This window comes from Oncorhynchus kisutch, linkage group LG12 (genome assembly GCF_002021735.2).
Source record: "Oncorhynchus kisutch isolate 150728-3 linkage group LG12, Okis_V2, whole genome shotgun sequence".
In the NCBI taxonomy this organism is placed as follows: domain Eukaryota; kingdom Metazoa; phylum Chordata; class Actinopteri; order Salmoniformes; family Salmonidae; genus Oncorhynchus; species Oncorhynchus kisutch.
In genome coordinates, this window is record NC_034185.2 from 55,378,034 (window position 1) to 55,399,996 (window position 21,963).

Below are 21,963 nucleotides of genomic sequence, written 5' to 3' on the forward strand. Positions count from 1 at the left end.
CAAAATACTTTAATGTCAAAGTGGTAAATTTAAGTCAAAACTGAAACTAGGCCACTCAGGAACATTCAGTGTCGTCTTGGTAAGCAAATCCAGTGTTACGGCTGTGTAAGGTGCAGGAGAGCAGGTGCAGGAGAGCAGAGTAGAGAAAACAGGCGCACTTTTATTCCGGTAAAAAATAGACACAACATGACATCTAAGTGCCCAAAAAACACAGAACGCGAATACAAAAGTACAGCGCGCGAACATACACCATTACAATAAACAATTACACACAAAGACATAGAAGGGAACAGAGGACTAAATACATGCAGATTATGGAATGAAAACCAGGTGTGTATGAAACAAGACAAAACAAATGGATATATGAGAAATGGAGCGGCGATGGCTAGAAAGCCGCCCGAACAAGGAGAGGAGCCGACTTCGGCGGAAGTCGTGACATCCAGTCTAGATTTGGGGGAGGGAATACAGTCAGTCTCAAAAGTGAACCAACAACCTGAAACGTGAGAACAGGATCCGTAATGGACCAGACACGGAAGTGAACCGTATAGTTCACCTATGGTGAACGGGCCCGCACTCTGACACCACCACAAACTGAGGTACCCACCGTACCAAACAAACAAACAAACAAACAAACGAACACTCCACACAGGCTCTACCCACGAGAGGTTATGCCCTACTTGTCCAAAATAACCACCTTACTACACACCGTGCAAACAGTAGCACTGTATCCTTTGCTAACAGTCTCTAAAAATGACCAGATGTTGCTAATCCCTGGTCCCAGAGGGCTCTCCCAATTGTGTGGTATTTAAAACTGATTGGTTACTTTTCCCACCAGGACGACACTGCCGAGACAGATGCCACTTGAGGTTTAAAATGGGTTATTATCGATATTCACAGAGCACTCACGTACTCGGAACCCCACCCGGGTCGAACAAGGCACACTCTTCCCAAATTCAGTGTTTTGCAGCACACAAACCACACATGCAGCTGACTGGAGAAGCGACTTTTACCCACAGACTTTTAACTAAGTCAATTACAACAAAACCAAGATCATTAATTGACAGTACAACGAGGCTCGTTCATCACATTTCAGAAATACCCCTTGGTGAGAGAAGCCAGAAAAGTCTCCACCACAGAGGGGTAAACACAATTGACTCACCTCCAGAGAGCTGATTCTGAAGCTTCGCTGAACAAACAGGGCTGAAAACCTTAGTGTCTCATCCTCTTTGGAATTTCCAGATGGACTAAAGAAGAGAGAATTGAGAAATAAAAGCTGGTTTATTACAAGTTGCCACAGGGAGACGCCTCCAGCACAGAAGCAGATATCATTTCTAACTGGCCTCTTGGAGACGGGCCCTTTTTTATATTCTAAATCAGACAACACCAAATGTTCTGGAAACACCATATAGAAATATGCTAAATATTGTTTTAATCACTCTGAACGTGATTATGTAACAGTGATAGAACTGTTAGATAGGCTAGCTACAATGGACAACATCACACATGATCTCTACCCCCAAAGCCAAAACACCGTTGACATGACATCAGTTTGTTTTCTTTTCCATTGAGAAGAAACGGTTGGCAGGATGCTGCTTGATGTACAACCGCAGCAAAAGCTGCAGGCGCTCACAGGCCCCACTTTACCTGGCAGCTGCCTCTAATGGGACCAGGGACTTTGGAATGTAGGTGGACCCACTGCAGTGTTCGGTACAGGCTTCTTCCCTCACTGGCATGTTGTGCAATGACTGACTGACTGACAGCTCCTATATTGGATCGCGGTATGTTTGATGCAAATCATTGTTTTGGTTCACCCTGTTCTTCATGATGTGTGGTAAGAGGAGCCTGAAATGTACCAAGGGTATCAGTTGACAATAATCTTGGAGCATTTTGGGGGGGAAGAAATACACACAAGTACACATTTTAAATACTTTATTTGAATCCACAAATTGCATTACATTAAGATGGATAAAAACTATTTTAAAGGTCTTGGATACAAGAGCATTTTAAGGATACAAAAAGCACCTTCTCCACAAAGCGAGGCTGCCAGTAACAGCTGAAACCGAGCAGTACTTCGGCCAGTTGCTCTCTGCAATCTGAAGGCCACTCACCATATGTACGTGGCCGAGACTGTCAAATACTACTGTCACCAACTTGCACTTATATCCAAGGCTGTCCAAGCGTGATCCAAGGGGCTGATATTTGAGAAACTTGTCAGCAAAGGCCCGGCTCCATGTATCCATCGAAATGAACACCTCCCTTTGGCTCGCCCCACAGCAGCAGTAACTGGATTATTCTGCATACAGGAAAACGCGCTATCACCTATATCAAACCAGGCTATTCTGACAAGAACATTTGTATGTGTGCTGTCTGTGAGACCACCTGTCTTACCTCAGTAGCTACCAGGTCGACAAGGCAGACATGTCTAGCAATGTACAAGTATTTCTATGAACGGCAAACATTGACAACATATGCACCAGACTTCTGTATTTTAAATCGGGGTGTAAAATGCAGAAGGGATCATGGTTTGCAGGATACCAGAGTGCTAGGTTGTATTTTGTGGGTAGAATAGAACAGGTGTTGACCTTACCGTGAAAGGCTTTCTTACAAGCCCTTCACCAACAATGCAGTTTTTTGAAAATTAAGAGTTAATATATTCTCAACTAAATAAACAAAAGTTTAAAAAAGTAATACAATAAAATAACTAATGAGGTTATATACTGGGGGTTCTGGTACTGATTCATGTCTGGGGGTACAGGTTAGTCGTGGTAATTGAGGTAATATGTACATGTAGATGGTGACTATGCATAGATAATAAACAGCTAGTAGCAGCAGCGTAAAAAAAGGGGTGTTCAATGCAAATAGTCTGGATAGGGGGTAGAAGCTGTTAAGGAGCCTTTTTGGACTTGATGCTCCGGTACCGCTTGCCGTGCGGTAGCAGAGAGGACAGTCTATGACTAGGGTGGCTGGAGTCTTTGGCAATTTTTAGGGCCTTCCTCTGACACCGCCTGGTATCGAGGTCCTGGATGGCAGGAAGCTTGGTCCCAGTGATGTACTGGGCCACAAGCACCACCCTCTGTAGCGCTTTGCGGTCGGATGCCGAGCAGTTTCCATACCAGGCGGCAATGCAACCAGGATGCTCAAATCAAATCAAATTTCGATGGTGCAGCTGTAGAACCCCTTGAGGATCTGAGGGGCTATGCCAAAACCCCTTAGTGAGAATAGGCGTTGTCGTGCCCCCCTCGGTCTGTCTGGACCATGACAGTTTGGTGATGTGAACACCAAGGAACTTGAAGCTCTCAACCTGCTCCACTACAGCCCTGTCAATGATAATGGGGCGTGCTCGGCCCTCATCTTCCTGCAGTCCGCAATTTATCTCCCCTGTCTTGATAACATTGAGAGAGAGGTTGTTGTCCTGGCACCACACCGCCATGTCTCTGACCTTCTCCCTATAGGCTGTCCCATCATCGTCAGTGATCAGGCCCACCACCATTGTGTCGCCGGCAAATATATATATATTTTTTTTAATTTTACCTTTATTTAACTAGGCAAGTCAGTTAAGAACAAATTCTTATTTTCAATGATGGCCTAGGAACAGTGGGTTAACTGCCTTGTTCAGGGGCAGAACGACAGATTTTTACCTTGTCAGCCCGGGGATTCGATCTTGCAACCTTTCAGTTACAAATCCAACGCTCTAACCACTAGGCTACCTTCCTGCCCCAATGTAATGATGGTATTAGAGTCGTGCTTGGCCATGCAGTTGTTGGTGAACAGGGAGTACAGGAGGGGACAAAGCAGGCACCCCCTGAGTGGCCCCCTTATTGAGGATCAGAGTGACAGACCCGCTGCCGCCCACCCCTACCACCTGCGGCCCGTCAGGAAGTCCAGGACCCAGCCGCAGAAGGAGGTGTTTAGTCCCAGGGTCCCTAGCTTAGTATTTTGTATGTGGTGTGGAATTTTTCATCATGTTGTGTTCTTGGTGACTCTAACTCCCAAGAAACCGTACAGTGTTATTATAGACTGTCATTAATCATACTAGATGTGTTTTGTTATGCATCATTCAAGACTCTGGAGGTGAACATACCCAACAATATATATGACGTCATGGCTGAGAATAAAACGCCCCAAGGACAACAACAGCAACACAGTACCAAGTCAAAGATACAATGGACAGAACTGCAGATTATACAGCAAGCAGAGTTAGTTGAGAAAGTCGGGAAAGGTATGTTAAAATCATGTTTTAAATCATGTAGCCCTTTACACTCGTATCTGTATGCAAGTTGAAAATGGCAGATTTGGGCAATAATAGGCACCTAAATTGAAACGTAGTGGCTGTTTCAGTAAGGGTTCTGTCTCTGCGCTTCACAGCGCTGTATGGGTTTTTATTGACAGCCATTCTGAACTTGAGCACCGCTCGCAACAAAAATTTGTCGCCATCCCTTCCAGTAATTGGGCAACTTTTGCACATTTTTTGTTGTCCAGGTGAGGGGAACTGCTGTAAATTAAGAGGACTGGATGTATTTTGAAAGATGAGATGTTGAGGATTATAATAAATACCGCTTTGATGTCATACAAGCAAGCCACACACCTGTGAGTCCAAATGTGCAATTCACCTTTCCAAATCAATGTTTATGATCACTATGTATGATGTACAGTTGCAAGATGACATGTCGTCATATCCTGGGGTCTTCTGAACAGAATGAGCCTATATTTGTTTATTGTGAGAGAAAAAAATGACGCATCACACGCACCTGAATGCACCTAAATTACGATCGTTTTTTCTGAATTTCCTTGTGAAAGCCTAACATTGTAAGATCGTATTTTATAACAGCTAGTTATGTTGGAAATGGAACAAGCTTTCAGATCATGCCCACCTTTATAATGGACCGTTTTTGGATTGCGTAAACAACAACAGTAATTGGGTGATTCTGCAACTACAGGAACTTCTATGGTCCTCAGGGTCAATTTTTGTGATTTTTATTTTTAATATGATTTTTTCTTTGTATGTTCACACTACCATCATCCCAGATTTTTTTTTAACACCTCTCAATCTAGTACTTTAGCTATTTCTCAGATGCATGTATAAGAAATGTGTTATAAATTAATTGTATAATATTTCATGTTCAACTAAAATGGATGTTTAATTGCTGTCTGAGACAAATTACAAAAATATATAAATTCCTGAATAGTACGATCACAGCGATTATCAGATATTATTTCTAGACAAATCAAAGACAATTATAAAACAGGTCAAATGTATTTTCAGTACATTTTCATTTCTGAAATCTCCAGTGCCTGAAGTTGCAGAATCGCCCAATTGTGTTATGGCGGGGATTCAGGGCTGTTTTCCAAACTAAATAACGACAAGTGAGCTTATTCCTCAATGGCACAGCTAGGAGAGCTCACAAAGGTACCTTTTATAGTTGAAAACGTTTCTTTTGAGTCATAAAAGTGCATTGAAATTGCTTAGGAACTGTGCACACTTTGGAGAGGTGTGTGGCCACTTGGAGAGACCAGTTAATCTTCTCATTCAAACCTTTGTAATGTTTGTATTGTGTTGCACCTACCCCACATTTTACAGGAATAGCCTTATCATGTTACTGAATGTATCCAGACTATTTTCAGATTTCGTTTTCAACAAAAGTGGCAAAGTACACTACATGTAAAATGCACATAAAATCAACAGTGTAATGTTTGGATTCAGTCTTGTGTCAGGTGAACTGTTGTGTACTCACATTTTGTCTAATCATTTTCCGATTACCTCCAAACTGTTCATTAACCATTTTCATATTTTTCTGTAAGAAACATTTCATATTAGCCCCTATCCATATAGGCCAATTCCCACACGGGTAAAAGGTGAAAGCATTTGGTTCAGTATTATACTGTAATAACCAATTAAGACGGGCAGTATATCGTTCACTGTAGTTCCAAATGAGGAAAGAGTTATGTTATCAGCACTCTGTTCGAGCTGCTTAGGCATAAGGGGAAGTACAAGTATGCCTGAAACTGCAAGATAACGGTTGGTTGTGTTTTATGATAAATTAACCCATATTGTCATGTTATTGCACATACTTTGCTTCCTGTGTGTCCCAGCAGCAAACCTGTAACTCCTATAGATCCCTTTCCTCCTTGTCACTTTTGTGACTGTTTTTTAGCTGAAGTGGCAATCAGATTTGAAGTCAAGACTTTATACAATGTTTCCTGTACAATTCCAGCTATCATATTTATGCCCTCTCCTACAGGACTGAAATTCAGCGGGAACACATGGGTGGTTTGGGAGTTCTCATAGTTATTCTCATTTTAACAGAAGGGTTCTATGTACAACCATATCATATTTCCCAGCATGCTCTAATGCAGGGTGATTTTCAGAATGGTTTGTTTAAATGTGTCTTTGCATATACAGTAGAGGTCGGAAGATTACATACACCTTAGCCAAATACATTTAAACTAAATTTTTCACAACTGGTAGTATTGCCTTCAAATTGTTTAACTTAGGTCAAACGTTTCGGGTAGCCTTCCACAAGCTTCCCACAATACGTTGGGTGAATTTTCGCCCATTCCTCCTGACAGAGCTGGTGTAACTGAGTCAGGTTTGTAGGCCTCCTTGCTCGCACACGCTTTTTCAGTTCTGCCCACAAATTTTCTATAGGGTTGAGGTCAGGGCTTTGTGATGGCCACTCCAATACTTTGACTTTGTTGTCCTTAAGCCATTTTGCCACAACTTTGGAAGTATGCTTGGGGTCATTGTCCATTTGGAAGACCCATTTGCGACCAAGCTTTAACTTCCTGACTGATGTCTTGAGATGTTGCTTAAATATATCCACATAATTTTCTTTCATCATGATGCCATCTATTTCGTGAAGTGCACCAGTCCCTCCTGCAGCAAAGCACCGCCACAACATGATGCTGCCACCCCCGTGCTTCACTGTTGGGGTGGTGTTCTTCGGCTTGCAAGCCTCCCCATTTTTCCTCCAAACATAACAATGGTCATTATGGCCAAACAGTTATATTTTTGTATAATCAGACTAGAGGACATTTCTCCAAAAAGTACGATCTTTGTCCCCAAAGTACATTCAATCCGTAGTCTGGCATTTTTATGGCAGTTTTGGAGCAGTGGCTTCTTCCTCGCTGAGCGGCCTTTCAGGTTATGTCGATATAGGACTTGTTTTACTGTGGATATAGATACTTTTGTACCTGTTTCCACCAGCATCTTCACAGGGTCCTTTGCTGTTGTTCTGGGATTGATTTGCACTTTTCGCACCAAAGTACGTTCATCTCTAGGAGACAGAACGCGTCTTCTTCCTGAGTGGAATGACGGCTGCGTGGTCCCATGGTGTTTATACTTGCGTACTATTGTTTGTACAGATGAAAGTGGTACCTTTAGGCGTTTGGAAATTGCTCCCAAGGATGAACCAGACTTGTGGAGGTCTACAATTGTTTTTCTGAGGTCTTGGCTGATTTCTTTTGATTTTCCCATGATGACAAGCAAAGAGGCACTGAGTTTGAAGGTAGGCCTTGAAATACATCCACAGGTACACCTCCAATTGACTCAAATGATGTCAATTAGCCTATCAGAAGCTTCTAAAGCCATGACATCATTTTCTGGGATTTTCCAAGCTGTTTAAAGGCACAGTCAACTTAGTGTATGTAAACTTCTGACCCACTGGAATTGTGATACAGTGAATGATAAGTGAAATAATCTGTCTGTAAACAATTGTTGGAAAAATGACTTGTGTCATGCACAAAGTAGATGTCCTAACCAACTTGCCTAAACTATAGTTTGTTAACAAAAAAATTGTGGAGTGGTTGAAAAACGAGTTTTAATGACTCCAACCTAAGTGTATGTAAACTTCTGACTTCAACTGTACCCATTGATTGGGTGATACATTTTATGCTACACAAAGATAAATAACATTGGTTTAGTTTTTAAAAAAAGAAATAAATCTGTTAGTAGTTGGACTTATTGCGCGTGTTACTGAGATGTTTGCTCCAGTTTGAATACTGAGACAAAATCAAGGATCTGATCTTCCCTACCCTGGCAATTTTTTTGAATGCAGGTTGCGGTTGATTTAAACAATTCCACTCGTTGGATATCGTAACTCTGGCTCGATTCCAATAGCAATTACACATCACTTTGCGAGCCAGAATAATGTGACTTGCAGGCCTGACGTGGCCTGTAAACCAAGGGTTTCCTAACACCACTGTGATAGGGTTTAACTAAGCCCGTCAACAAGTGGCCTTACCAAGATCTCTTCATAAATAATTTGATTTTAAAGGCCTCCATTCATGGAGGGTTCTAAGAATAACCTTTATATAATAAAATGGTTCTTAGTAGAACCATATACAATGTGTTCTATGAAGAAACCTACATGGTAGACCCTCTGAAAAGGGTTCTACCTAGCACCAAAAAGTGTTCAGAAAAACTGAAACACTATATGGTTCTACTAAGCACACATTTGTTTAATAATGCATGTAAACATTCTCTTTGAGCTCAATTCCCTTTGATTTGACTATGTTCCCAGAGGGATTTTTTCCCCATCTAATTTCACGTCTGTTCTCTTATACAAAGGTGTTGAGAGGTTTCAGAAACAAAGTGCCTTGCAGTACTCCATACAACAGGTTTCTCTTAAGGTTTGTCCTGGCTCTATCCTTTTTTAAAGGGGAACACTAATGATTGATCTTCACAAGGTGAAGGTTTTATGTGTCCATAAAAGGAAGTTGAGCCCCATTATTTGGAGGGGGAAGCGAGTTCTCCTGAAATGCAATGTTCTGGAGATTGTTCTGGTTTAAACATAACTTGGCGGCCGGCCCAACACACACAAACACACAGCTTTTTCATGTTTGAATTAAGTCAAAATAGGGGGTAATATTTTTCCTTGGAAGATCCGGATTTTCCATGACGGGGAAGGCATAGAGAATAAGTTACAGTACTCATTCATTTCTAGCAAGCGATATGAGATCTCAGTAAAAACTGGTAGATTTCACTATAGTGTGCTTAAACACACACACACACACACACACACACACACACACACAGAGGACAAGTAACCTCTGTAACAATGCCTTTAGAGTGATTGCATTGTTAATAAGCGCCGTCAATAAAAAACGCCTGAGATTTAAATGGGTACCATGTGGAGTATGTTGGTGAGTTATCATGACTGTAAACTTTGTATATTCTTCTTTCTTTCTTTCTTTTCAGCTTTCCTTCATTCCCCCTACCAGCCAGTGTACACGGCCACAAAGCACGGGGTGATAGGCTTCTCCAGAGCCATAGCGGTGAGTTCTAATACCTACCAAACCTCTCCTCGAGTACACCTAGCCGTTCCACATACAGTGCCCTCCGTAATTATTGGGACAGTGAAACACTTTATTCTTCTTATGGATTTTAAATCAATGACTATGGGGTTAAAGTGCAGACTGTCAAATTCACTTATGTGTATTAAAGCAGTAAAAAGTATAGCCTACCAATTGGCTTGTCGCAGTGCTTGAGGCGTCACTACAGACCTGGGTTTGATCCCAGGCTGTGTCACAGCCGGCCGTGACCGGGATACCAATGAGGCGGCGCACAATTGGCCAAGCGTCGTCCGGGTTAGGGGAGGGTTTGGCCGGCCAGGAATGTCCTTGTCCCATCGCGCTCTAGCCACTCCTTGTGGTGGGTCGGGCGCATGCACGGTCGCCATTTGTATGGTGTTTCCTCTGACATATTGGTGCGGCTGGCTTCCGGGTTAAGTGAGCAGTGTGGCAAGAAGCAGTGCAGCTTGGCAGGGTCATGTTTTGGAGGAGGCATGACTCTCGACATTCGCCTCTCCTGAGTCCATACGGGAGTCGTAGCGATGGGAAAAGACTGTAACTACCCATTTAGATATCATGAAATTGGGTAGAAAAAGAGGTAAAAGTACAAAAAAAATTGGTCCCATATTCCTAGCACGCAATGACTACATCAAGCTTGTGACTCAAAAAATGTAATGGATGCATTTGCTATTTTGTTTCGGTTGTGTTTTAGATTATTTTGTGCCCAATAATTTTCGAGTCACTTTTATTGTAAATAAGAATAGAATATGTTTCTAAAGACTCCTACATTAACGTGGCTGCTACCATGATTACGGATAATCGTTGATGTAGTCATTGTGAGCGATTTAATATGGGAACAAACACTAAACTTTGGACTACCTTAATAGACATACAGTATGTAATCCAAAACCAGTACACCTGATTTAAGTAATGAAGGGCTTGATGATTAGTTGACCAGTTGAATCAGATGTTGTACTAGAATACGTGATATGTGGAATGGCTGGGGGTACTCCAGGAAAGGCATGGAAAACACTGGCCTAGACACATTCCTTTGCCCTGGGTGATTACGCTTGACCGTGTTCGGACATGTTTGTGCTCCTCTTTCTCACACACACACACACACACACACATACATACACACTGGCACGTTGCTCCTTTCACAACCACACACACACACACACCCTGACACGTCTGTGTTCCTTTCCTCTCCCAACGCAGGATGCAGCCGAAGTGGAGAACTATGGTGTGAGGATCAACACGCTGTGCCCTGCCTTCGTGGACACCCCACTCCTGCGCTCCGTGGAACACGAGGACAACATGGGCAAGTTTGACAAGTTCAAGGACGACTTAAAGAGGAGCGTGCACAAGTTCGGGGTGCTTCAGTGAGTTCCTATACATGTTGTGTAGAAGTTGCCTCGTTTCCCTCCTCTTTCACTCATTACCTATCACTTTCTTTATAACTCAGGTTTACTGTAAATCTATGTGGTGTATATAGGATACTGCTTCAGATGAATGTATACAAGTGTTGGTTATACCTAAACAAGTCAGCACAGACCTAGAATCAGCTTAACCACCCAAATACTAACTCCATTCTACGACATCAAGTCATACAGTATCTGGAGTAGCAAAGCCTCCCTTATCAGTGTCCATTTCCTGCTTAAATCCTCCCTCCACATAGTATGTGTGGGAGGCCATGGAGGTTGTTATCCCTCCTCAGTTTCCCTGTCTTATCTGGAGAGAGGAGAGAGGGGGCCTTGGAAGCTTCCTGGTGTGTTTGTCTTGTCCCCTCTCTATGTCACTGTGATTTGAGTGCTTTGCACGACATCAGATAAGGTTTTCTACTTCAGAAGCAAACGGCAGTGGAGATATACAGATACAAACGTTGAGGGGTATTCTGAGGAAAGACTTAACTAACTTTATCAACATTTATTTGAAATGATTAAGCTTGCTGCAATATGCATCCGAAACATGCAAAGACAAATATTGAGAAATACAGTGTGTTTGAGATAAGATGCACTTAAAATCATATGCAGGCCAAGTTTTGTTATTTATATCAGAATGCACTTCAGTCTTGAATGCTTACATCTACCAGCTCAGCTGCTTTAAAGTACAGTATTTCGTAATACCTTGTCCAAGCTGTTTGGCCTGGGGCAAGGCGATGTGATAAGCGTCAAAAAGAGGCCTTTTTAAATGTTGATCTTGTATCTCTTTCAGCCAGGAAATTTTTGAATTAAGTTACATCATGTTTCAGGAATTCTCTGATAAAATCATGAGGGCATTTTACAACCTAAATTGTTAGCCAGTCCAATTCAATCCATAAAAACCTTCAGGAATTCAAAGAGAATGTATGATCATGGCCTCTCTCTTTCCTGGGTCATGTTCATTAGACACCAGGCGGAAAACAACCGAATGAGCCAGGCGGAAAACAACCGAATGAACCAGGGAGGAACTATCTGGACACTGTGTTCCCTACCTAACACGACCCTGTTATCTCTATCTCTCAATCTCTATCCCCAGACCGTCGCTGATCGCAGAGGGAGTGTTGCGCCTGATAACTGATACCGGTCTAAACGGCGCCGTGATGAAGATCACCTGCTCTAAAGGGATCCACTTCCACACCTACGAGCCCCTGTCCGCTTGAGAGGAACAACACGGAATACCGTCGGACTTCTGTCACCCACCCAGACAAAGGAACTTAAAGTGGTCGGAGTATGGAGTCATTCAGAAAGTAAACCCATGTGTCTATGGAATTGGTAGAAATGTAGGCCCATTGAATTAGGAATTAGAATAGTAATTTAATGGGACCTCTATTTGTATGCCTACATTGGATGTAATCAAGATTCCAGTAGTCTTACTTAATAGGTGTGAACAAAGGTAGACAAAGAGGGTTTAGTTTTTGGGTTTCTCTCATCATAGAATCCTCCAGTTGATTTGACTAGTATGAGAGACTTGTTTCCCTCATCATATAATCATCCAGTTGATTTGACTACTATGGGAGACTTGTTTCCCTCATCATAGAATCCTCCAGTTGATTTGACTAGTATGAAAGACTTGTTTCCCTCATCATAGAATCCTCCAGTTGATTTGACTACTATGAGAGACTTGTTTTCCTCATCATAGAATCCTCCAGTTGATTTGACTAGTATGAGAGACTTGGTACACATTGACTGCTGTATTTATTTTATTTATTTAACGAGTCGGCTAAAAAAAATCTTATTACCCAATTATGAAATGGACATTTTATCACAAAGCACAATATGTGTTTACAATTCTACCAAATAACTGTAGTTTATTTATGATACAATAACATACTTTATTATCATAGAATATGCGAAAATTGTATTTTTGTTGGTTGTCAGACAATAAACTTTGACTCCTTTCCTCTTCTCATTCCCTTGTTACATGACTATGTACGTAACACAGTATCTCTAACACAGTAATGCAGGTTTAGCTGGCAGAAAGAGGACTCCTGAGGGCTGGGGAGTTGTCAGCACACTACCTAACTGAGCATGTTGCCGTTGGGCTAAGTATGTTGCCGTTGGGAGTGTCCACCTCACCTCCACTACCATGCAGTAAAACAGGCTTTGACGAGAGGACAAGGAACTATGTAAGTCATGCATGTAGACAGACAGACAGTTTTTATTTTATTTTCCAATCCTTTGCTGCTTTTAGTTAATTCCAGGATGTATGCGTGACAGGAATTCACATCTGGATATCCCCCCCCTCCTCCCGCCATCCCTCTCCCCCCGCCCGCCCTCCCACTATCAGCTGCAGTCTGTGTTAACTTGTTTACCAAACAGGCTTTCAGAGAGATCCTACGACCAGGAAAAGAGAGGGGTGGAGAGAGCGAGCAGCACACATTTGATATGGGTCACAGAAGGTGAAGGAAGATGCCTGATACAAACCTCATCAAAGGAGGAACGTTAGAGAAAATAAGAATTCCTCAGAACAGGTTACCTCATTCAAACTGAGACATTGATTGTGCATGTGTGCCATTCAGCGGGTGAACGGGCATGACCAAAGATTCAAGTGCCTTCGAACAGGGTATGGTAGTAGGTGCCAGGCGCACCAGTTCGAGTTTATCGAGAAATGTAACGCTGCTGGGTTTTTCACGCTCAACAGTTTCCCATGTGTATCAAGAGTGGGCCACATCCAAAGGACATCCAGCCAACTTGACACAACTGGGAAGCATTGGAGTCAACATTGGCCAGTATCCCTGTGGAATACTTTCGACACCTCGTAGAGTCCATACCCCGATGAATTGATGCTGTTCTGGGGGCAACTGAATATTAGGAAGGTGTTCTTAATGTTTTGTCCAAAACTATGAAGTAACACATATGGAATCATGTAGTAACCAAAAAAGTGTTAAACACATTTTTTTTTAGATTCTTCAATGTAGCCAGCCTTTGTATACCAACCCTGCCTTGTCACAACACAACTGATTGGCTCAAATGCATTAAGAAGGAAATACATTCCACAAATTAACGTTTAACAAGGCACACCTGTTAATTTAAATGCATTCCAGGTGACTACCTCATGAAGCTGGTTGAGAGAATGCCAAGAGTGTACAAAGCTGTCATCAAGGCAAAGGGTGGCTACTCTCAAATATAAAATATATTTTCAAATCAAGGCTAAGGCTATTTTGATTTGTTTAACACTTTTTTAGTTTACATGATTCCATATGTGTTATTTCATAGTTGGCCTCAGACGTTTTCTCTCTCAACCTGGCCGTGTCTGATATACTCACCTGTTTGTCCAGTCTGATGTTTATACTCCATAATCACATCCTGAATGACTTCCAAGAGGATGGTGTTTTATGGAGCGTTGCGATTTTCTTTAAGGGTTTCATCCTTACTGGTCATCCTCTGTTCCAGTGTTGTATCTGTGTGGAGAGCTACCTGGCGGTGGTCTACCCAGTAACCTTCCTGAAGTACAAACCCCTCAGGTACAGGGTGAGGTGTTGTGCTGTCGTCTGGCTGATGGTGCTTGGGTCCTGCTTTGCTTATTTGCTTTTGGGTTTCACCCTGGTTATGTGTTCTGTGATGTTGTTCTGCTGCCTGGCTGTTCTCAGGGCCCTGAAATGTCCTGGGCCGGGGGAAGATGAAGGGATGAACAACATGAAACTGAGGGCCTTCAGGACCATTTCAATGATCATGGTGTCTATGGTTGTCACGTACCTCCCACTGGTTCTTCAGTTGATCATTTATCGTTTTATAAAACAAGGGGAGTGTACATTTGGTATGTCCATTTGTTTCTCTATCATAGTGGTCTTTGGGTTTGTGCAGCCCCTTCTCTACATCCACAGAGCTGAGAAACTGCCCTGTATCAGGAGTCCCAGAGGAGATCAAATCAAATCAAATTTATTTATATAGCCCTTCGTACATCAGCTGATATCTCAAAGTGCTGTACAGAAACCCAGCCTAAAACCCCAAACAGCAAGCAATGCAGGTGTAGAAGCACGGTGGCTAGGAAAAACTCCCTAGAAAGGCCAATACCTAGGAAGAAACCTAGAGAGGAACCAGGCTATGTGGGGTGGCCAGTCCTCTTCTGGCTGTGCCGGGTAGAGATTATAACAGAACATGGCCAAGATGTTCAAATGTTCATAAATGACCAGCATGGTCGAATAATAATAAGGCAGAACAGTTGAAACTGGAGCAGCAGCACAGTCAGGTGGAAGTTGAAACTGGAGCAGCAGCAGCAGCAGATCGTCCTTTAAAGAAGCTACATGTAGCATTTCAACCTATTAGCTCTGAAAGGCAATGATATATCTCTAGCAGTAATGAAATGAAATTATATAATTATATAAACATTGTCCCTGACACCAGGGTTGCCACATTTTTTGAACTTTTCCAAAATTCCCAGGTTTGACAGAAATCAGAAGGAAATGGGCCAGAAATCTGGAATCCTCCAACCAAGATTTCAGGAAAACCTGGTAATTTTTGGAAAGTAACCAGAATATTGCAACCCTACATGTGATAGAGACCAACTCAGGGAACTTGTGGGAGATTGATCCCTGGCCGAGTCATACCAAAGAATGTATGGTACCAGATGTTTCTCTGCTCGCTCCACCATTTCCTGTCTGCTAAATAAGTAATAGTTTGCCTAATTTGTACCATCTAAACCACCGTGAAATATATTTTCAATAACCAAAACTATTGTATTTTCAGCTGTTTTGAAGTAAAAGATGCAAAAACAAAACTTAAGGGAAGCATAGAAATAACGCACATAGAACAGATCTAACGCTTCTTAGCCTTTCTATGTGAATTTGGTCGGCTTCTCAAAAAGTTACATATTGCAGTTTTAAAAGGATAGATTGATGGTAAAGGCCCTGTGATAGACCAGAGTCCTGTCCATGGGGTGTACTTGTACATCAACCTGCCTCACGTAACAGAAGAGAGACTCCTGCTCCTATAAGCCGTTTTGGCTTGCATAAATCAAGGCTCGTGCAAGACTACTTATACAATGTGATACAATACAACACACCCATGCTAAGTACGATAATGTGTCTGCCTAATTATGTCATAGGTCCTTATTAAATGGAGAGATGGGTGGAATGGTATAGTGATGGAATGTGTGAATGTTCTCTCTGTTCTCTCTGCTGTTGTTGGGCTTCTAGGCCATATGTAATGATAGGGTGGCTACATTGACTAGGAGCTGGGTACAAACTTTATAGTTTCAATCATATAATTAAGATAACAACACCGGTCATAAACCTATATTTACATCTACCTCCCAACCCCTGTGAATTAGACATTATGTTCTCTCTCCTGTTCAAAACTCACATTGTGCTCAAATGACGCACGCAGCTGTTTACTCAGAATGACGTGTACGCATGATGTATTCATCACACTGTTGAGTGCAAACTATACAATGTCTAAAGTGCATGTGATAATATGGTATTTCCGTGTATCAGGGTGTTGAATTAAGTTGTACAAGAAGAAGGTTACACATCCTAATATGGTCCCTGATGTTTCCTGTTTGTCATGGTGTGCAATGTCAATCACCGCCACAACCACGCCTTAAAAGGAGCAGTTCAGTAAAAACATATTTTCATGTTTGTGTATGATATTTCCACACTAGGTAAAGTTAAAAAATAACACTCTGAAATTGTGAAAATTATGATAATGCCACTTTTGTGTAAGAGCTGTTTGGAAACAATGCCTGGAATTTCAGCCTGTCCAGGTGAGATCTAACTTTTGGCCCATATCATGATTATAATAGACCAATGACTTCATCTGGTTAAAGGGGTGGGTTCTAGACCATCCTATCAGCCAATCAGGGCTATGTATGTAAATATATTGTGTATTTGTTTCCTGATGCCCACGTGATCAGACTGAGCATTTCAAGTGTGAAAGGTGATTCAGGGAAATTAAATAGTTATTTTCACTAAATAAACACACACAGTGATTTATTAGACATACAGTGATTACTTAAAAACAACATGACAAAGACTACATGGGGACTTTAAACACATGTCATTAGTCCCAGCTGCCCACTGCACAGAGGATAGGAAACTCTGTCACCACCGATAAAATCCACTATAATTGAGAATTTCAATAAGCATTTTTTCTACAGCTGGCCATGCTTTCCACCTGGCTACCCCTACCCCGGTCAACAGCACTGCACACCCCACAGCAACTCGCCCAAGCCTTCCCCATTTGTCCTTCTCCCAAATCCAGTCAGCTGATGTTCTGAAAGAGCTGCAAAATCTGGACCCCCACAAATCAGCCGGGCTAGACAATTTGGACCCTTTCTTTCTAAAATTATCTGCCGAAATGGTTGCAACCCCTATTACTAGCCTGTTCAACCTCTCTTTCGTGTCGTCTGAGATTCCCAAAGATTGGAAAGCAGCTGCGGTCATCCCCCTCTTCAAAGGGGAGGAGACTCTTGACCCAAACTGCTACAGACCTATATCTATCCTACCCTGCCTTTCTAAGGTCTTCGAAAGCCAAGTTAACAAACATATCACCGACCATTTCGAATCCCACCATACCTTCTCCGCTATGCAATCTGGTTTCAGAGCTGGTCATGGGTGCACCTCAGCCACGCTCAAGGTCCTAAATGATATCTTAACCACCATTGATAAGAAACAATACTGTGCAGCCGTATTCATTGACCTGGCCAAGGCTTTCGACTCTGTCAATCACCACATCCTCATCGGCAGACTCAACAGCCTTGGTTTCTCAAATGATTGCCTCGCCTGGTTCACCAACTACTTCTCCGACAGAGTTCAGTGTGTCAAATCTGAGGGCTTGTTGTCCGGGCCTCTTGCAGTCTCAATGGGGGTGCCACAGGGTTCAATTCTTGGGCCGACTCTCTTCTCTGTATACATCAATGATGTCGCTCTTGCTGCTGGTGAGTCTCTGATCCACCTCTACGCAGACGACACCATTCTGTATACTTCTGGCCCTTCTCTGGACACTGTGTTAACAACCCTCGAGCTTCAATGCCATTACAACTCTCCTTCCGTGGGCTCCAACACTACTCTTAAATACAAGTAAAACTAAATGCATGCTCTTCAACCAATCGCTGCCTGCACCGGCCCGCCCGTCCAGCATCACTACTCTGGACGGTTCTGACTTAGAATATGTGGACAACTACAAATACCTAGGTGTCTGGTTAGACTGTAAACTCAAATTCCAGACTCACATAAAGCATCTCCAATCCAAAGTTAACTCTAGAATTGGCTTCCTATTTCGCAACAAAGCATCCTTCACCCATGCTGCCAAACATACCCTCGTAAAACTGACCATCTTACCGATCCTCGACTTCGGTAATGTCATTTACAAAACAGCCTCCAACACTCTACTCAACAAATTGGATGCAGTCTATCACAGTGCCATCCGTTTTGTCACCAAAGCCCCATATACTACCCACCACTGCGACCTGTATGCTCTCGTTGGCAGGCCCTTGCTTCATACTCGTCACCAAACCCACTGGCTCCAGGTCATCTACAAGACCCTGCTAGGTAAAGTCCCATCTTATCTCTGCTTGCTGGTCACCATAGCAGCATCCACCCAAAGCACGTATTCCAGCAGGTATATCTCACTTGTCACCCCCAAAGCCAATTTCTCCTTTGGCCACCTCTCCTTCCAGTACTCTGCTGCCATTGACTGGAACGAACTACAAAAATCTCTGAAACTGGAAACACTTATCTCCCTCACTAGCTTTAAGCACTAGCTGTCAGAGCAGCTCACAGATCACTGCACCTGTACATAGCCCAAACAACTACCTCTTCCCCTACTGTATTTATTTCTTTATTTTGCTCATTTGCACCCCAGTATTTCTACTTTGCACACTCATCTACAGTCAAATCTACCATTCCAGTGTTTTAATTGCTATATTGTAATTCCTTCGCCACCATGGCCTATTTATTGCCTTTACCTTCCTTATCTCACCTTATTTGCTCACATTGTATATAGACTTATTTTTCTACTGTATTATTGACTCTATATTTGTTTTACTCCATGTGTAACTCTGTGTTGTTATATGTGTCGAACTGCTTTGCTTTATCTTGGCCAGGTCGCAGTTGTAAATGAAGACTTCTCAACTTGCCTACCTGGTAAAATAAAGGTGAAATAAAATTACATGTTGGCTCAGAGTCAAGGGTGTAAAAGTGGAATTCCCCAACCTGCTTTGAGAAATGCATACACCTCCAGGTTTTTAAAGAATGCTGGTGAAAGGGTTTGTTCAAATACCATTGCCTCGCTCTGTCCCAGGTACAAACATGCGTCCTTAGTCCTGATCTTACCCAAAGACAAATGTCTTTTAAACGTCTATTGTGTTCGCATTGTGACAAGATTTCCTGGTCACAATGCGTCATGGTCCCTGACTACCTCTGGAGGTGGTCGGAAGATCTAATCACAATCTTTTAATCATCAACAACTGTGGGTACTGTCATAATGTGGACAGGATCAGGACAAAGGTTAGAAAAAGGTATAAACAGGGCTTTTGAGAAGTATGGCTCAATGATTTAATTAGTTATTTAGAGAGAGGATTCTTTCCACAGAGCAGCCCGTGAATGCTGTTCATTGAGCACAGCTCAGCATTAAACACCATAGTGTCCACAAAGCTCATCACTAAGCTAAGGAACCTGGGAATAAACACCCCCCTCCGCAAATGGACCCTGTACTTCCTGACGTGCCGCCCCCAGGTGGTAAGGGTAGGCAACAACACTTCTGCCCGGCTGATCTTCAACACTGGGGCCCCTCAGGGGTGTGTACTTAGTCCCCTCCTGTACTCCCTGTTCACCCACGACTGAGTAGCCAAACACAACTCCAACGCCATCATTAAGTTTTCTGACGAAACAACAGTGGTAGGAATGATCACTGACAACAATTAGAAAGCCTATAAGGAGGAGGTCTGAGAACTGGCAGTGTGGTGCCAGGACAACAACCTCTCCCTCAATGTGAGCAAGACAAAGGAGCTGATCGTGGACTAAAGGAAAAGGCGGGCTAAATGGGCCCCCATTAATATCGACGGCGCTGTAGTGGAGCGGGTTGAGAGTTTCAAGTTCCTTAGTGTCCACATCACCAACGAGCTATCATGGTCCAAACACACCAAGACAGTTGTGAAGAGGGCACAACAAAACATTTTCCCCCTCAGGAGACTGAAAAGATTTGCCATGGGTCCCCAGATTCTCAAAAAGTTATACAGCTGCACCATCGAGAGCATCCGGACCGGTTGTATCACCGCATGGTATGGCAACTGCTCGGCATCTGACCGTAAGGTGCTACAGAGGGTAGTGCGTACGGCCCAGGACATCACTGAGCCCAAGCTTCCTGCCATCCAGGACCTATATAATTGGCGGTGTCAGAGGAAAACCCATAAAACTGTCAGAGACTCCAGTCCCCCAAGTCATAGACTGTTTGCTCTGCTACTGTATGGCAAGTGGTACCGGATCGCCAAGTCTAGGACAAAAAGGCTCCTTAACAGCTTCTACCCCCAAGCCATAAGACTGCTGAACAATTCATCAAATGTCTACCCGGACTATTTACATTGCCCCCTTCTATTTGTTTTGTACACTGCTGCCACTTACTTTAGTTTATGGGAAATATTTTCTTAACTCTTCTTGAACTGCACTTTTGGTAACTAAGCATTTCACGGTAAGGTCTACACTAGTTGTATTCGGCGCATGTGATGAACAAAGTTTGATTTGATTTGATGGGAATATGGCCCTGTCTTCACTATTATTCTACAATGTAGAAAGTAGTCTAAATAAATGAAAACCCTTGAATGAGTAGATGTGTACAAACTTTTGACTGGTACTGTATATTATGGTGGTACCAATCCTTCCACTTTGCTGTGTATATAATTTCACAATGGGTGTGATACAACACACCCATTTCCTGGTTATTCTGTCCTGCTTCCGGGAATCTTCATATCCAGAATTGTTGGCACCTTTGATAAAAATGAGCAAAAAAGACTGTATAAATAAATAATACAACTACTGAGCTATATTGTTTGCTCCATACAAATTGGGATTTGATACTAATATAATTGCTCAGAGAAAGAGATTTTGTTTAACAAGTATTCTTTAAAAGAATCAACAAACAAATATAGGGGTCAAAATAATTGACACCCATGTTTTCAGTAGCCTCCCCTTGTGAGGATAACAGCAATGGGTCTTTTTCTAAAATATTTTATGAGATTGGAGAACATAAAACTCTTTCTCTAAGCAATTCTATTAGTATCAAATAATATAAGCTCTAGACCTCAGCTGAATCTGATAATGAATGGTGTGGCTGTTGAACAAGTTGAGGAGACTAAATTACTTCGTGTTACATTAGGTTTAAACTGTCATGGTCAAAACATATAGATTCAATGGTTGTTAAAATGGGGAGTGTCTGTCCATAATGAAGAGATGCTCAGATTTTTTGACACGACATTTCAAAAAGCAAGTCCTGCAGGCTCTAGTTTTGTCCGATCTTGATTATTGTTCAGCCATGTGGTCAAGTGTCTGCAAAAAAAGACCTAGTTAAGCTGCAGCTGGCCCAGAACAGAGCGGCACGTCTTGTTCTTCATTGTAACCAGAGGGGCTAATATAAATACTATGCATGCCAGTCTCCCTTGGCTAAGGGAGAGACTGACCTCATCACTTCTTTTTATAAGAAACATTTATGTGTGGAAAATTCCAAATTGTTTGCATAGTCAACTTACACACAGCACTGACACACACACTACTTCACCAGACATGCCACCAGGGGTCTTTTCACAGTCCCCAGGTCCAGAACAAATTAAAGGAAACATACAGTATTATACATAGCCATGAGTGCATGGAACTCCCTTCCATCTTATATAGCATAAGTGAACAGCAAACCTGGTTTCAAAACACAAATAAAGCAACACCTCACAGCACAGCCCCTCTCCCCCATGTGACCTACTTTATGTGTGTATGTACTGACATGTACAGTATGTGTAACTGATAAACACACTATATGTTAATGTTCTTAAATGTATGTAAATTGTAAACTCCTTTGTAATGTCTTTTTCGTTATATGTCGGACACCAGTAAGACTAGCTGTCGCCATTGTCGTTGACTAGTGGGGATCCTAATGAATTAAAATCTGGTTTTATGTTTTCTGTGGCCCTAGGAAGAGTAGCTGCTGCTTTCGCAACAGCTAATGGGGATCCTCATAAAGTAACCCAAAATTCCAAAGGAGAGGCCTCTCAAGT

General features: G+C 42.4%; 1 protein-coding gene across 1 annotated transcript in view; it reads left to right on the forward strand.

Annotated features, from left to right (window-relative positions):
• Nucleotides 1-12,678, forward strand: part of LOC109901287 (15-hydroxyprostaglandin dehydrogenase) — a 24,863-nt gene extending 12,185 nt beyond the window's left edge. The window contains exons 5-7 of the mRNA XM_020497334.2: nt 9,197-9,273; nt 10,507-10,670; nt 11,806-12,678. Coding sequence (XP_020352923.2) covers nt 9,197-9,273; nt 10,507-10,670; nt 11,806-11,929 — 365 coding nt within the window. The 3' untranslated portion in view covers nt 11,930-12,678. The remainder of the gene's footprint in view (nt 1-9,196; nt 9,274-10,506; nt 10,671-11,805) is intronic.
• Nucleotides 12,679-21,963: the final 9,285 nt, after the last annotated feature.